Raw genomic sequence first — 16,349 nt, forward strand, 5'->3', positions numbered from 1 at the left:
TGGAAGCTGTGCAGGCAGGATGGGAAGGGAGGCTCTGAAAGGGCCCCTGTGCTGATGCTCAGCCATGAGTCATGGTAGTGTGTTAGTGAATTCAGTCCTGGGCTCCTGGAGGCTCCCGTGGACGTTATTGCTATGATCCTCGAAGCTTTTGGAAATGAGCTATGTGGAAAGTGTATTTAAATGGAATACCATATAGATGCAGTAAAAGAGGAAGAGAACTTTTATTAGGGTACCAATGAAGTGCTCTCTTATAACCATTTATGTTTTGATATGACTGCAGCTGCTGGTGGCACTATTTTCTTCTAAGTTACCCAGAGTTGGTACTGTTATAAATCACTCTTCATGCAAGGATGCTTCAGCACCTCTTAAACTAACTTTAGGAAACAAAGCCGTTCTGTTTACATTTAGCCGAATCAAAGCATTTCTTATCTTTACATGCCAGATAATTTTGTTAGCATGCGCAACCATTGAAGTTCTTTAAAATCTTCAATTTTTAATGATTCACCAGATTTTAAAAACAAAGCTAATTTTTATTCTAGGTTTTTATCGTGAAAAATGGATCTATGTCCATAAAGAAAGCACAAAAGAAGTAAGTATTCTATTATAAATAAGGGGATATTTTGTATTGTTTCTTTTAAAACGATTCTGTTAAAACAGTATTGTTTCTGATGTCACATTAGTTTCTTTTGCAGTATCAAATCTGTGTTCACATTTTAGCAGGTGAAAGTATATGAGGGTCTTTGAGACTGTGTTTCCTGTGTGTATGTGTTTGTGTGGTTTATGTCAGTGCCCCATACAAATCTGAATCAGCAGAGAGCTGTTTCAGATCAAGTATGGACCCCTAGGTACTTTGATAGTTTCTCACCTTGCCCTTCCCAGAAGCTGTTCTTAGTGACCCTCTAGATGCTCAACTCTACATGTTTCCTTTTCTACTTACTTGGTATCTGGGGAAGCTGAGAAACTGCATTTACCTTACTTTGCAGCAATTGGGGAAAATAATTTAGGGAGCAGTTGTTTAGTGTGTAGTATGTTAGTGTGAGCTAAGTGTCCCAGAAGTGTTAATAATGGATGTTCTGAAACCAGCCCAGCTTCCTAGAAGCTTACCAAAGATTAGATTCTGAGACAGAATTTAGTTGACCTATTTGGTGATGGTTAATATTGTTAAGTGGATGTGAAACACTCTAATCCTTAAGATACACTCCCGTTCACCAGGAAGGTATTTGGCAGAACCTGACCCAGTTTGGGCTTATGAAAGACTGCTAGACGTTTCATCCGCTGCAAATTGCCACACATTACAGAGCAGAGGTCCGGCTTGGACCAGCACACGCAGCAGAAGGGAGACCCCTGTCCATCTGCAGAGTGTCATGGAGGTCCTGGGAATAGGGCCACAAGCAGGCGCAGGAGGGCCAGGACTTGGGCAGAGACTAGCACCTCTCACTGCACATTTCTTCGGGCCTTGGGCTTCTCACCTGAGGCCCACCACAGGTCTGCTCTTGGTCTACGTGGCCGCCCATAGCTGCCACAGCCCCAAGGTTCCACGTGTGGCTCCAGAACCCCACAGAACTGGGTGTGCATGTGGTTCAGAAATACGATTTTGATCCCCCTAAAGATGGTGTTGTGAGATGGGAGGCTGCCTGGAAGGGATCTGTTACACCAGTGTTTGGAATTCTCTTCATTGAGAAGAGAAAAACTGTTGGTTATGGTCGATTCCAGATATAGTCAATACCAATTAACCTCCATAGCTCCCAGGAAAGTATTTTGCACATTGTGGATATTCAGTAAAAATACATATTGAATATTTTAAGTAAGAGTATCTTGTTGACTTGTACACACACTGGGACTATTGTTGGGATTTGGGTGTAGAAACAGATCAGCCCTCACAGGGCAGTTTGTGTCTACGACTCAGGTTTTCATCTCCAGCTGCCCTTTCTGGAACCCCTCCTGTCCTCTGTTTGAAATTGTGAGGCCTGTCTGTCACCTCATGTTTTCTGTGATTATTCTCTGCTTTCTCTCTCCCTGCAACCCTGAATTGAAAATATATGTCTGTTCTAAGTATTTCAGATAGAGAAGATGAGTTTAAAATGTCTTCTGCAACCTAGGGAACAAGTCTGTACAATCTATCATTAAGGAAAAACATCTGAAATGGAGCAGCAGTATTTCTCTACTGAAAAAAAGTTACTCATGTTTCATTTGTGGTCTTTGACTATTGGACCTGTGGGTCTTATGACTGTATTCTTGGTTTTGGGGTGCTAGGCATCCTGTCCCCATCCTCCCATTGCCCCCATCCTCTCCACCCAGTGGATGCTGATTTTCAGAGCCCCACCCCAGCCCCACCCTCCCAGGTGCCTCTGGGCCTTGATCCTGTGCAGCTGGGTGTGTGTCCAGGCCTGTGGGCGTGTACAACTCCCTGAAGAGGGTTGAACTTAAGCCTGTGTGTTTATAGCAGATGCTTCTTCATAGTGGCCAAGCACAATTTATGTATATGTAGTTGCACAGACTAGAAGATACCCAGTTAATTGTATGATTGTAGGGTTAATATTGTCCTCCCCCTAATGTGTCCTGACAAAGGAAGTTGACACATATTTAATAAATATTTATATTTGTCATTTTATCAATAGTGGTGTAAAAATGCTAGTGCATATTGTCTTGATTATATGTAAATGACTTACCTTTAGCATTGCTTTAATTTTACTCTATTCTCATCTAAATATGGAATAAATCATAATAAAAATGAATATCCTTTGCCAAAGTTTTAAAAAAAATTGCACAGACTACTTCACATTAACTGTTGGTTCATTTTGACTAATTGATCAACATGACAGATTTTAACTCTTCTGTGTCCTTTTTCCAGAGACACGGGTATTGTACTTTAGGAGAAGCTTTTAATCGCTTGGACTTCTCAAGCGCAATTCAGGACATCCGACGGTTCAATTACGTGGTCAGAGTAAGTATTTTATTTCAGAGCCATTTGGTGATGCTTTCAAGTGACTGGGTTTTGAAGATTATAAGTGTGAAATATTTAAGATGCTTTGGCATCTATGTGAAGCTGTAGAAGACCCAAGAGGAGGAAGGGTTGTGATGAGGCTCCTGGGCTGGCACTGGGGGTGCCTCCTGCACTTTCCTTTAGAGGTTTCTCCCACCTGCCTTATGTGTTAGGGTCTTGAGATGTAAAGAGAAGGCAGAAGTTTTTCTTGGGATTTCTCACCCGGTTGTTTCACATGCATTTTTACTGTATGGTTTTCACAGAGTGTAAGCCCTGCTTCACAGTGGGACTGCAGGCTAATAGAAAAAATAAAACTTATACAGAAGAGAACTCCTCAAAAGCCTTAGTATGTTAGTGATCTGCTTTAGAAGGAATCATTATCTTGGCCATAATACATTCCTTTATTTTTCACTTTTATTTGCCTAAAGGTTAACCACCCTGTGATGTATTCACTATCTTACTGTTTTAGGCAGTGAATGAGTGAGGGGTCCTGTAGCTATTAATTTGGGTTCTTACTGGCTCTCTGAGACTTTGGAAGGAATTTCCTTGTAGTGGCTTTTAGGTATTAGACAGTGTTGCTTGAAGGACACAAAGCTGGGAGGTCATATGCCTTTAAGCCTGAGGGATCCTCCCTGTTGAGTGTGTGGTCGCAGCAACTGGGTCACTTGTGCCATGTGCTCCCTGCAGTCTCGCCAGATGGGTCCCTTGGCAGGTGTCTGAGTTCCCCCAGGCACCTGCACACTGGACAGGGGTCTCCACTGGTTACTTCTTTTCCTGCTGCTGGAACTGGATTCACTTCCACTTTGTCAAAATGTCAAGATTTGAGTAGCCAGGAAACATGTGTTGTCAGAGAGGCCTGTTTTACAATAAACGTTTACCCCCATGTGCTCTTTGATAGGTCAGCTCAGACCTCCTTCCAGCCGCTCTTGACCACTGTCCACCAGAGGGCTCAGGAAGGACCCTGGGGCAGGATGGAGACTGGGGAGAAACCGTTCCTCCTGGTTTCAGTGTCATACTTTGTGCCCCTTGCTGTCTAGGCCCGTGGTTTGCTGACCTCTGGACGAGGCTCTGAGTGCTCTTTCCTACTAATCCTGGTCTTGTGAACCGCCGAGGCCACACTGTGGTTCAGAGTAACCTTTGTCAAGGCGTCTTCCTGAAGGTAGAAACACCTGCTTTAGCCTCATGCTGAACATCAGGACCTGTAAAATTGTAGATTTTTGTGCTGGTTGTTTTCCAGTACATGTGAAAAAAAGCACAACTAACTGTGCGATGTGTCCCTGTGCCAACTAAACAGTCCTGCAAACCATGGAAACTGCTTTTCTCTGCATTGCCTCTAGTGACAGTTGCTGGGAGCTATGACTCTGGCAGGTTCTGGGGCCACCATGCTAGGTCCTGCCAGCATCTCTGGACCGTCCCATGTGGCTGGTCTCACTGTGGCACTGCCACAATGGCTGAGAGCTCCTGCCAGCCAGCCCATCCCCAGCAGACCTCCTGCTCCTAACCCTCTTCCCACCCCTGCCTCCTGCTCCTCCAGATGCCATGCAGAGTGTGACCTGCCCCGTCCATGTCTGCAAAATGCGAAGACAAATGGATTGGCTGCTCTGGGATCACATTCCCATCTGGCCTCGCTGCCCACCCCACCCTTCCCTCTGTCACCTCCCTACCACACCTGGTGCCCCCACATACTCTCCTGATCATGTTCTGTGTCTCAATCTCTCCTCAGGGTGACTATCTCCCTCCCCGTACTTGCTGCCCAGTCCCCTCTCCCTCAGTACAGCTTAAGGGGCAGAAGCTCTGCTCGGTGGGGTCTCTTGGCACCGTGTTGTGTGGTCAGTACCCCTGAACCAAACTGAATCATAGTTGACCTTAGGGCTGGAGCAGTGTCCTTGGTATTTGGTACCTCTCTGCTGCTTTATTGCCTACCCCACACCTAACAGGACATGGGGAATCTTTTGCAGATCTTCTCAATAAGATGATTTCCCATAATTAGTGCTGTGCTGTCCATATGGTTAGCACTGATGTTGGAAAAGCTGTAAATATACAAGCAGTGAACACTGACAGGAAATGCCTGAGGAAGAGTTCCCTTCTTTCTGATGGCATTCAGTAAATTTCTCCTGAGAATTTGTATCAAAACAGTAATACATGTTTTTAATTAATATTTTATATGAAATCCCATTGTTCATTGAAAATTAGTAATTTTAAACTGAGACTAATCAATAATTACTGCATAGTTTCTGAATAAAAATAAGTAGTAGAGGAGTTCCTGCTGTGGCATAGCTGGTTAAGAACACAACCGCAGCAACTCAGGTCACTGTGGGGGCTCAGCTTTAATCCCCAGCCCTATGCAGTGGGTTAAGGATCTGGCATGGGTCACAGCTTTGGCTTGGGTTCAACCCCTGGCCCAGCGACATCCATATGCTGCAAGCGTGGCCATTAAAAAAAAAAGTGTTAGAGTTTAGTGCTCAATATGAATTGTTTCAGTTGTCAAAAATAAGTAGTTTGGGAGTTCCCTCATGGCCTAGCAGTTAGGGATCTGGTGTTGTCACTGTGGCTTAGGTTCGATCCCTGGCCTGGGAACTTCCATGGGCTTTGGATGCGGCCCCCCCAAAAAAGGTAGTTTGGAATGGAATTTTAGTCTTTATTCTCCTCTACTTTGGCAGGAATGGAAATTCCGTGTGTTCTGTATACATAAATCCCAATTAAATGGTCTTTTCCACATCCTGTATATAAAACAATAAGCTGCTTTTGTTAATGTCTGTTAAAAATGTTTGAAATGGGGAGTTCCCTCTCCCACACAGTGGATTAAGGATCTGGTGTTGTGTCTCTGCACTGGCTTGGGTAGCTGCTGAGGGCTCAGGTTTGATCCCTGGTGCAGTGAAGTGGCTTAAGGATCTGGTGTTCCTGCAGCTGTGGCGTACATAGGCTGGAAGCTGTGGCTCAGATTTGATCCCTGGCCTGGGAACTTCCATATGCCTCAGGTGCCGCCAAAAAAAAAAGTTTGAAACATTTCTTTCTTTCTTTCCTTCCTTCCTTCTTTCTTTCTTTCTTTCTTTCTTTCTTTCTTTCTTTCTTTCTTTCTTTCTTTCTTTCTTTCTTTCCTTCCTTCCTTCCTTCCTTCCTTCCTTCCTTCCTTCTTTTCTTTCTTTCTTTCTTTCTTTCTTTCTTTCTTTCTTTCTTTCTTTCTTTCTTTCTTTCTTTCTTTCTCTTTTCTTTTCTTTTCTTTTCTTTTCTTTTCTTTTCTTTTCTTTTCCTTCTTTTTTGGTCTTTTTAGGGCTGTACTCACAGCATATGGAAGTTCCCAGTCTAGGGGTCAAATCTGAGCTGTAGCTCCCGGCCTATGCCACAGCCACAGGAACTCGGGATCCGAGCCTCATCTGCGACCTACACCACAGCTCATGGCAACGCCGGATCCTTAACCCACTGAGTGGGACCAGGAATTGAACCCATGTCCTCATGGATACTGGTCGGATTTGTTACCACTGAGCCACGATGGGAACTCCCTGAAACATTTTCATACATAGGTTACTTTCATAATTTTTCAAAATGTTAGTCTGATTCTGATAAATATTGTTTTTCCAAGGTGCATTTGCTCAGCTTTTTAAAGGGGAATGGAAAACTGACTTGGTGTGTTAAATTCTTTTGGACAGGGGAGTTCCCATCATGGCGCAGCGGAATTGAATCTGACTAGGAACCATGAGGTTTCCTGTTTGATCCCTGGCTTTGCTCAGCGGGTTGAGGATCCAGTGTTGCCATGAGCTGTGGTGTAGGTCGCAGATGCGGCTTGGATCTGGCGTTGCTGTGGCTGTGGTGTGGGCCCCTAGCCTGGCAACCTCCATATGCCATGGCTGTGGCCCTGAAAAGACAAAAAAAAAAAAAATTCTTTAGGACACAGCACCTAATTTAGGATCACTGTTGAACTGTTGAATCCCATAGGCAGCACCTGCCAGTGCTGGTGGCAGTAGTAAGGCAGCCTGTAAATTTGGGGTGGTGAGCTACACCCTCAGAACTGAGGTGGGCTTAATGAATGGTCTGTCATGGGCTCTTTGTGCACTTAGCCCATTTTAAACCTCAGGCAAATGGTGCTTTGTCCATCTGGTCACTGATGAATCCAATCATCATGTCCAGCTCTGGGCTAATGTGTGTAAACACACCTATGTCACCTGTACTACTGAGCTTTGTTAGCGCACTTATGCGCAATTGTGTTTCTTTATCACTGTTCAGAATTCATTTCATAAATATAATGTATATTTAGTTTCTGACTGATTGTCAGTGATGTGGCCATTATGTTAAACTGCTGTCAAAAGTATCTCATAGGAGTTCTCTTGTGGCACAGCAGGTTAAAGATCCATTGTTGTCACAGTAGCAGCCCAAGTCACTGCTGTGGTGTGGGTTTGATTCCTGGCCCCAGAACTTCTGCATGCCGCAGGTGCTGCCAAAAAAACCTTTTTAATTAAAAAATAAAAGCTGGGAGTTCCCGTTGTGGCTCAGTGGAAACGAATCTGACTAGTATCCATGAGGATGCAGGTTCGATCTCTGGACTTGCTCAGTGGGTTAAGGATCTGGTGTTGCTGTGAGCTGTGGTGTAGGTCACAGATGTGGCTCGGATCTAGTGTTGCTGTGGCTGTGGTGTAGGCCTGCGGCTGCAGCTCCAATTCAGCCCTTAGTCTGGAAACTTCCATATACCATGGGTGTGACCCTAAAAAAAAGCAAAACAAACAAACAAAAAATACCTGAAGTCTTTAATTGGTAGTAATTTTTCTTTCATTGACTAACTATTTGCAGTTGTTTTATAAATGTGCTGAGAAACTTTCTTATTGGAAAAAAAAATTACAGTCAAGATACAGTTCAGATTTGGCCCTGGTGGGTGAACAATTGTTAAAATCCAGTCCTTCATTCAACTTACTTCTCATTTATCCCATTTATAAATAATGTTTGGGTAAACTAAATGCATTTTGGTCAGTCTTATGACCTTACTTTCATTAAGGTAAAGATTTAAATTTGGTGGAATTTTGAAACTTTTAATTAGAAAAATTAGCCAAAGATTTGGAATTATTGGCAGATAAGTAGTTATTTCACCACAGAGGAGGAGATTTGCAGAGTTAGAAGTAGGTGCCCTCATCTGCGGTGGAGGAGTCTGGGAGCTGGTGTCAGATTCTGGTAGAACTTGTCTCTGCAAACCAGCATTTTCAGGGAATCTTCCTATTCAAGCTTCAGTCACCCTTCCAGTAGGAAGCTCCTCATGCTTGTCAGCAACCCACACTGCACTAGTCAGTTCTGCCTCTGGCCTGTGTGCACTGCTTTGGTCATCCATGTCTTGTGTCCCTACCTGCCCATCTGACCCCCGAAGTGGGAGCCCCAGGGGAGTGGGGAATTCAGGATCTCTGCATCCTGCTCCTCCTGAGCTGGGAGCTACCAAGCAGCACCTCCTTCGTGGGGGCCGAACCCGTCTCTCCGTCCGGTGTATGGGCCCTGCTCGTGGGATCTGGAGGCCCCGTGCTCTGGGGACAGGGTTGGGGCTCGGTCCTGGGGAGGGAGGTGGATGTGAGTAGTATTGGGAGGAGAGGCCCGGTGCCTGGGGATGGAGGCCACAGAGGCTGTGTGTGCCTGTAAGAAGCCTGAAAGCAGCTCAGTGTGGCAGTTGAAATGTATGAAAATGCCAAATATGCTGTTTCCTAAAGGAGACACATTGTAGGGTAAACCCCACAGAATCGTGAAGCTTATGTGCCCTAATGTGGGTTCTTTGGAAAACTGTTTATCTAAGGTCCTTTGTTCTCTGCCTGTGGATGGATCAGTGAGACTTCACTGCCATCTGTAACACATATCCACTTTCTTTTGCTTATAAACAGTGCTTTTGACGTTGATTTTTCATTGAATAGGCCTAAAGTAAGGAAGTCACACTGGTGCTCATGAAGCAGACTAGACAGCACCAGGGAAATCATGGACGCCTTCTGTCCCTCTTGGCTCCTATGACAGCCCCTCCCATGTCTGGCCAGTGTCAGTTTCTGGGTTATTCTTAAGGAAATGTCCTCTCTTCATAAACAAATCCATGTATGTGCTGATACTTTGTGGGTACAGGAAGGATCATTCCATAGGCTGTTAGCTTTATAGTGTATTATTCTGTAATAGTGAACACGAATCATGGGTTTCTTTCCGGATAAATGCACAAAATGCCTCTCTTGTGTCTTAACAGGTGCATTTTCTAACGGCGTAATTGCTAATTCTTCATTTTAGCTTCCCTCTAATCAGAATGTGTTTTACTTACCCACAGTTTGGTTTATTTAAGCTTTCTTTAAGCCTCCTCACAGGAGCATCAGTTTTTCTGTGGGATAGTAACTTGGCGTCCTCATGGTCCTTCCAGTTTGCAGGAGGCGCATAGTGAGGCCATGCTGGGCGCCATAGGCTCTGCAAACAGCTCTGGAGCCATCTGCATATCCATGGAGCAGCTCGAGGTGTTTAACGCCATTGTGTGTGCTGTTCTGTTGTATTCTTGGTGTTAGGAGAGTTAAACCTTGTAGTTTAATTATTAAAATATTTGTTGAGAAACATTTTTAACAGACGTTAATCCTCACCACCGGCGTCTGTGGCCTATTTAGAGAACAGCGCTGCCTGACGGGGCAGGGTTTGTAGGCTTTTTAATGACTCCTCAGGCCTTTCCAGCAATGTTGGGAAACTTGGCCTCTGAAACGTGCTTAAGTCCCTTCTTGTACTGGGGTCACACAGAAGGAATCTGTTAATCCCCCAGTCCCAGTAGAGGATTAGGAAATATTAATAAATAGGTGTTTAACAAATGCGCTGATTCGGGTCCTTAATGAGAAGTGGGTCATGAAAGATTCATGTTTAGCCAAGATGGGGTCTTGCAGAATAAGTATTTCTCCATTCACAGCATTTCACTGAAGGGGTAAAAGCATATACAAGTGTCCTGAAAGGGTATTTCAATAACTTTATTACTTAGAAGGAAGTTTGGCAGTGGAAACTGGATTTCTAAGAGGGGTTGTTGGGTGGGGGGAAGGGAGTCAGAGGTACAGGCTCCTGTGTATAAAGGAAATAAGCTACAAGGATGTACTGTACAGCATAGGGATATAAACAATATTTTATAATAATTATAAATGGAGCATAAACTTTAAAATTGCAAATCACTGTGTTGTACATATGAAACTTATTAAAAAATAAATAAAAGGGGTTTTTGAGTGACTTGACCAGAAGAATACAGCAGGGCTGGATTTCCTGGTTTTGAGCTATAGTTTTTGTTGGTGATGGGAAGGGTGGTTGGGAAACTTACTCCCCTTTTGTGACAGAATATCCATTCTCAGACTGGGTCTCAGGGTCCGTCTTCACTTTGAAACTACTGAGGACCCCAGAGAGATTTGCTTCTGTGGGCTTTGTCTATTAATATTTACCCTGTAGAAATAAAAACAGGTTTAACAAACATTTCTCTATTGAAAAATAAAGAGTTCATTGCCATGTCCCCATCCTACCCCCGCCCCCCACCCCATAACTGTCTTTGTGGTGTCTGCTGTGGCTGGGTTCAGTCTGCAGCATCCCTTGCCATGTGGCCTAGGACCTTTGCCACACACAGGCCAGGTGACCATGGTGCCGTGAAAGCAGCTGGATCTGGGTCCCAGGGGCCCCTGACAGCAGCTGCCCTCAGACTCCTCTCTCTTCACTCTTGAGGAACTGGAGGGATGTGGGTTTGCATGTTCTACCCTGTTTCCCTCCTGTCTTAAGGGTCTCAGGAGCAGGGACCTGTCTGGGAAGGTTGGTCATTGTCCAGTGTCCGGGGCATAGCTCAGTCTCTGCTGGGCAGTGCTGCCCCCTGCCTGCCCCCTGAACTGGTTGTCGTCAGCAGGGAAGCTGGTCTTGTGGTCTCGCTTGGCCCGAGTTCTTTGTCTCTAATTTGGTTGTAAACACAGGATGAGGAAAGGGTTCTAGTCAGCATTAAAGTGATGCTGAGAGTGATTCTGGTCCAACAAGGAAGACCCCCACTGACACTTAGCTTCTGTGAGAGAGTAAGAACAGGGACAGACCCTGCTGCCTTGGCTTCTCAAAGTATTTGGCATGATCTAATCCCATCTTGGGCCAAGGCCCTAGAGTGTTGTGTTTCTGTAATCACTGTAATACAGGCCACTTTTATGTAAAAATGTTAGAAATTGCAGGAGTTCCCATTGTGGCTCAGTAGGTTAAGGACCTGATGCTGTCTCTGTGAGGATGCAGGTTTGATTCCTGGCCTTGCTCGGAGGGCTAAGGATCTGGTGTTGCCGCAAGCTGCAGCGTAGGTAGCAGATGTGGGTCTGGGTGAGGCCTGGTATAGGAGGCAGAAGGTACAGGGGCTAAGTTCTTAGTCTGTAGGAAGTGAGGGAACTGTGGGAAGAGGGCTAACACAAGCTCCAGGGACCGAGTTCACACAGAGAGGTGGGCTGTGGGGTCACTGAACAGTCACACAGATGAGCCATGTCTTTGAAAACCAGCTTTGCCCATAGGAGCAGAGGAGAAAGGGGACAGCATTTGGGCTAAGAAGCCGGGAGAGCTGCCCTGGCTGTTCCTGGCCACAGCACCTTCCTCAGAGCAGGGAAGGGATGTGACTCAGCCTTCATGTTCTAAAGGCAGGAAAGCCCCTGACGGATGAGGTTCTGTGGGGTGGGCACCCAGACCTGACGGTTCCGTGGAGGTGAGGCTGGCGGGAGGGGGTGCTCAGCTCCTGAGGTGTGAGGCAGCAGAGTGTCATCAGGGAGCAGGCGGAGTTGGGATGGGAGGGGCTGGGGGATAGGGACCCCTGGGGAAGTCCAGGAGGACATGGGGGTCTGAGAGGACTGGAAAGGAGACCGTGGCTGTGGGGGAGTTGGAGAGATCCGGCTCCTTTGTAACTGGGCCCCGGGGAGGAATCACAGCCAGGGCTGGCAGACCCCTGAGGTTGTGTGGGAATCTCCTACTGGGCCTCTTCCTTGGAGGTAGAGCAGCAGACCTGCCCCCAATGCACGCAGCTCACGGGATCCTGGGGTCGCCGTGGCTGCTCCATCCAGAGGTGACGTGCACCCCTCTCTCCCCTCCCCTCAAGCTTCTGCAACTGATTGCAAAGTCCCAGCTGACGTCACTGAGCGGTGTGGCCCAGAAGAACTACTTCAACATTCTGGATAAAATTGTTCAAAAGGGTAAGGTGATGGTTGATATTTTAATAATTAAATCTTAATTAGAAATGTAGTGCAAGGAGATGGGATTTCTTTTATTTCCCCCCAGTATTATGGTGTCAAATAATGTGATGCTGTGGGGACAGGGGCTCAGGTTGGCTGCTCAAGTGGTTTACTTTGTTACTGTGGTTTACTTTGTTAAAAGGTGCTTGCACACAAAGGAATGTGTTAGAATGATCATCTCTTGAGTTTTAAAAAAGACTCCATTTCAGAGTTCCCTGGTGGCTCAGTGAGTTAAGGATCTGATGTTGTCATTGCTGTGGCTCGGGTTGCTGCTGTGGTACAGGTTTGATCCCTGGCCCGGAAACTTCGCATGCCATGGGCATGGCCCAAAATAAGAAAAAAAAAAAGGACACCATTTCATGTTTGCCAGTCTTAGCTCACCCGAGCAGTAGTGTTTCTATAATTAGCAAGGTTGTGACTTAGTTCCTAGGTATCACATAAGCCTGTAATCTTTTTAATTTAATGTTTGTCTTGTTTAGTTAGTAGCCAGTAAAAATGGAATTCTAAATAATGTACATACATACCATTTTAAATATAATTCTCTTTATGATAAGTATGAAAGAAAAAATATATATGCATGACCGGGTCACTTTTCTGTATAATAGAAATTGACAAAACAAATATCATGGAAAAAATAAAAATCATAAAAAAGTTTAAAAAAGATCAACAGTTTTAAAGGCAAAAAATATGCTGTCAAACAACTCAAAATAAATACACTATCAGACAATATTTTGAAGTTTTAAAATCTCATTTATACTTGTGTTATCTCAAAAATGATACCACCCTGGAGTTGCAGGGAAATTAGATCATTATTTTTTATTGTGGTGAAATATACATGTAACATTGAACTTGCCGTCTTAACCAGTCCTGAGTGTACATTCACATCATTGCACCACCATCACCACCATTGTCTTTGGAACTCTTCATCTTGAAAGACTGATACTCTGTCCCCAGCCCCTCCCCTCCATCTGCTTTCTATCCCTATGAACTTGACTCTGTCAAGGACCTCATATAAGGAGTGCATCTGTGTGGTTCTTACCGTAAAGTTTTCAGGGTTCATCCACTTCGCAGCATGTCTGAATTTCCTTCCTTGTAAGACTGATTTTCCATTGTGTGTATAAATCACATCCCGTTTATCTGTGTTACCTGTCGATGGACCCTTGGGTTGTGAAAACAGGTCATTCGTAACAGTGGTGGGTGACTGCATGGGTACCTCATTTGGTTCTGTTTGTTCCAGTTCTCGATGACCACCAAAACCCTCGCCTAATCAAAGATCTTCTCCAAGACCTGAGCTCTACCCTCTGCATTCTCATCAGAGGAGTGGGAAAGTCTGTCCTGGTGGGAAATATCAACATTTGGATTTGCCGACTAGAAACCATTCTCAACTGGCAGCAGCAGCTTCAGAATCTCCAGATGACCAAGGTATGGATTTCTTGGCCTACAGGTGTTTTTAGTTTACAAAAGCCATTGCCACTTCCAAGCATATGTGAAAGACACCCTTTTCAAAGATTTCCCTCCTTTACAATTCATAAGAATTAAACTGCTGTAAGAGGGATTTGGACCAAAAGACCTCTTCAATAGTTGTTTTGGGGAAGATGGTGGGGTTGGTAGTTATTAAAAAGAACTGATCCTCTGGGTGATGAGGTGGTAAATTAATTTACCTTTATAGGAAGTAGGTGTTCCAGGCTAAAATAGCATTTGATGAATTCAGGCTCAATTGTATGGCGGTGACTGTTCATCTGGCTCTTGCTTCTCCACAGTTATGTCTTCACCCCCTCTTCTTGCTCTCTTGTTGTACGTTGTGTGGACATGTTTCTAGTTCAGAGGGGACATGCAAATCACGCCAGTTATTTTGATGTTTTCTGTTTGTTCTGGTAACTTGTTTCATAAAGAAAAATGTTGATACCATTGACCACAGGAAGTGTTTTGGGTTGTGTTTTATTTATCTGGTTGCTTTCATAGGTGACCGTGGAACACGGTCACTTAGGGCCATTTATCTGCCATCCAAATACAAGGTTTACAAAGGGCAGTGATTCCCTGACTGAGACCCTGAAGTTACAGTGGATGGTCTCACATGCAGTGACGAGGCAGCCTTGGCGTGAGCATCCTCCCGAGCCCTGCCTGCCCCTCTCACGTCGTCCCCCAGGGAGATGGCTCGTGCTACAGCCTGTGCTGGGGAGTAAGCATGGGCTCTCTCAGCAGGTGGACGGTGGCCTGACGCTCAGTGACCTTCCTGTGCACATGCTCAGCAACATCTTGTACCGGCTCTCGGATGGGTGGGACATCGTCACCCTGGGTCAGGTGACCCCAACACTGTCCATGCTCAGCGAGGACCGGCATCTGTGGAAGAAGCTGTGCCAGTACCACTTCGCGGAGAAGCAGGTGAGCGTGGCTCCTGGGGCTGCTCAGTGCTGTGCAGAGCTGACCAAGGTCACTTCTGGGAGAGCTTGTCTTTCATGTTCAGAAAGAGCCATGATTCTAAAGAGCGACCCAGAGCAGAGAGCAGGACAAGAGTGGGTTCCTCCTAATCCCGCGTCCTTCCTGGGCCTTGAGTCCCACTCCCTGGATGGCATTTAGCCTTCTGGGATGGGGAGCAGCCATGGGATCTGGGTGGATGCCTGTGTGCCCACTCCCCTTGCCCCTGCCCCACCGCCCTGGTATTTCTGGAGCGCAGCACCCATGACCTCGGGTGTCAGCCACCCTCGGGGACAGTCGGGGGCAAGGCTGACACGGTCTTGCCCTCGGGGCTGGGGGGTCTCTGCTGAGGGGCAGACCTCATGTATCTTCTCAGATGCAGCTCTGGGGACGTTGCCTGGAGTGACCTGCTTTTCACACAGGCATCACAGCCACTCTGGAGGGCAGCTGAGGCCACAAAGAGGTTCAGGCCCTGATGTGAGAAGAGCCATGGACCCTTGAGCGGGTGGAGTTTGGGTCCAAAGGCAGCTGCGTGTGTGACCTTCTGAGGAACTGAGACACTCTTATCCAAAGTAGCCGCCCCATCAGGCAGCCCCCAGCAGCTTCAGGCTTGGTTTCCCCACATCCTAATCCACACCTGCTACCCCGAGAGATTGGTCACAGCCCTTAGTGGGTGTGAAGTGGTGCCTTTGCCCATTTCCCTGATGACTGAGCTGTTGGGCATCTCTTCATGTGCCTGTTGGCCATTTGTATGTCTTTTCAAGCCCTCTCCCATTTGTTATTTGGATTGTCTTTTTGTTCCTGAGTTGTAAGTGTGCTTTTTATATTCTAATTACAAGTCCCTATTGGATGTATGACACATGTAAATTATTTTCAACTAACTCGTATGTGGACATCATTCCAGATCAGAACATTTAAGTCTGTTTGACAGCTGTGTGGTATTTCATTGTTTAGACACACCATGATTTATTTGCTTAATCCCTTGATTTAATCCAAGTTTAATTTTAAATAATCGAATGTTTCTTGCAGTTTATTGCCTTTTAAAATCATTATGTGATAATACTATGCTGTGAAAATCATCTGACTCTGAACAGAATTCTGTCTGTCTAGTTTTGTAGACATTTGATCCTTTCAGAGAAAGGTCATATCGAATGGAAGCTGATGTATTTTGCGCTTCAGAAGCACTACCCGACGAAGGAGCAGTATGGAGACACGCTCCACTTTTGTCGGCACTGCAGCATCCTCTTTTGGAAGGTAAAAATTTCAGGCGTACTCTTGTTGGAGTTTGAGGATGAGAATTAGGAGAAACAGACTATTCGCCTGTATTTTAAGTGTAATGTTTATATTTAAAAAATGGGAAGTTGTTTTTGTAATGAGAGAGATAACAGGGGATGGGGGAATGGGCTTAGGAAGGAAAACAACTTGTGGTTGGACCTGAACACCAGGCCACCTCTGTCCCCTTGCATCACAGTAGCAGGCAGGGGCCTGTCACCACTGGCCCTAGTGGGAGCGGGAGGGAATGCTTCCTGCTGGACTCCAGACGCCCTGCAGCCCCAGCCTGAGACGGGGATGGAGGTCAGGATGCCCCACCCTCTTCTGGAGCCTGTGCTGCACACTCGGCCGAGCCCCACAGCGGTGCCGCCGGGAGCTTCTCCTCAAAGCAGCATTCCTGGAGCAGGCGTGAGGCCCACGCAGGTGGCTGGGTGTCTCGCGTATTTGGCGCATACGTAGCGAGCCTATCCTCGGTGGAGACGAGTCCATCCCTC

At 45.9% G+C, this 16,349-nt stretch overlaps 1 protein-coding gene and 1 long non-coding RNA gene across 28 annotated transcripts in view; both read left to right on the forward strand.

Moving 5' to 3' along the window:
- Positions 1-16,349, forward strand: part of FBXO25 (F-box protein 25) — a 50,366-nt gene that overhangs the window by 23,034 nt on the left and 10,983 nt on the right. For 17 of the 27 annotated variants that reach the window (XR_014829682.1, XM_084999735.1, XM_084999726.1 and 14 more), the window contains 6 exons: positions 540-589; positions 2,852-2,944; positions 12,036-12,129; positions 13,406-13,590; positions 14,368-14,550; positions 15,694-15,837. Coding sequence is in view for 26 of the 27 variants with exons in the window: in XM_084999735.1 (XP_084855861.1) it covers positions 540-589; positions 2,852-2,944; positions 12,036-12,129; positions 13,406-13,590; positions 14,368-14,550; positions 15,694-15,837 (749 nt within the window). In the remaining variant the exon portion in view is untranslated. The remainder of the gene's footprint in view (positions 1-539; positions 590-2,851; positions 2,945-12,035; positions 12,130-13,405; positions 13,591-14,367; positions 14,551-15,693; positions 15,838-16,349) is intronic. The other 10 variants (XM_084999741.1, XM_084999729.1, XM_084999738.1 and 7 more) reach the window with 1 other exon arrangement.
- Positions 4,095-10,159, forward strand: LOC146395819 (uncharacterized). The gene is made up of 2 exons (XR_014829722.1): positions 4,095-5,857; positions 6,751-10,159. It is a non-coding gene; the product is annotated as an uncharacterized LOC146395819 (long non-coding RNA).

The sequence above is a fragment of the Sus scrofa genome, chromosome 15, assembly GCF_054392235.1.
Source record: "Sus scrofa isolate SSC_HxYL_T2T_F1_AM1 chromosome 15, Sscrofa_HxYL_maternal_Yorkshire_Landrace_v2.0, whole genome shotgun sequence".
NCBI lineage: Eukaryota > Metazoa > Chordata > Mammalia > Artiodactyla > Suidae > Sus > Sus scrofa.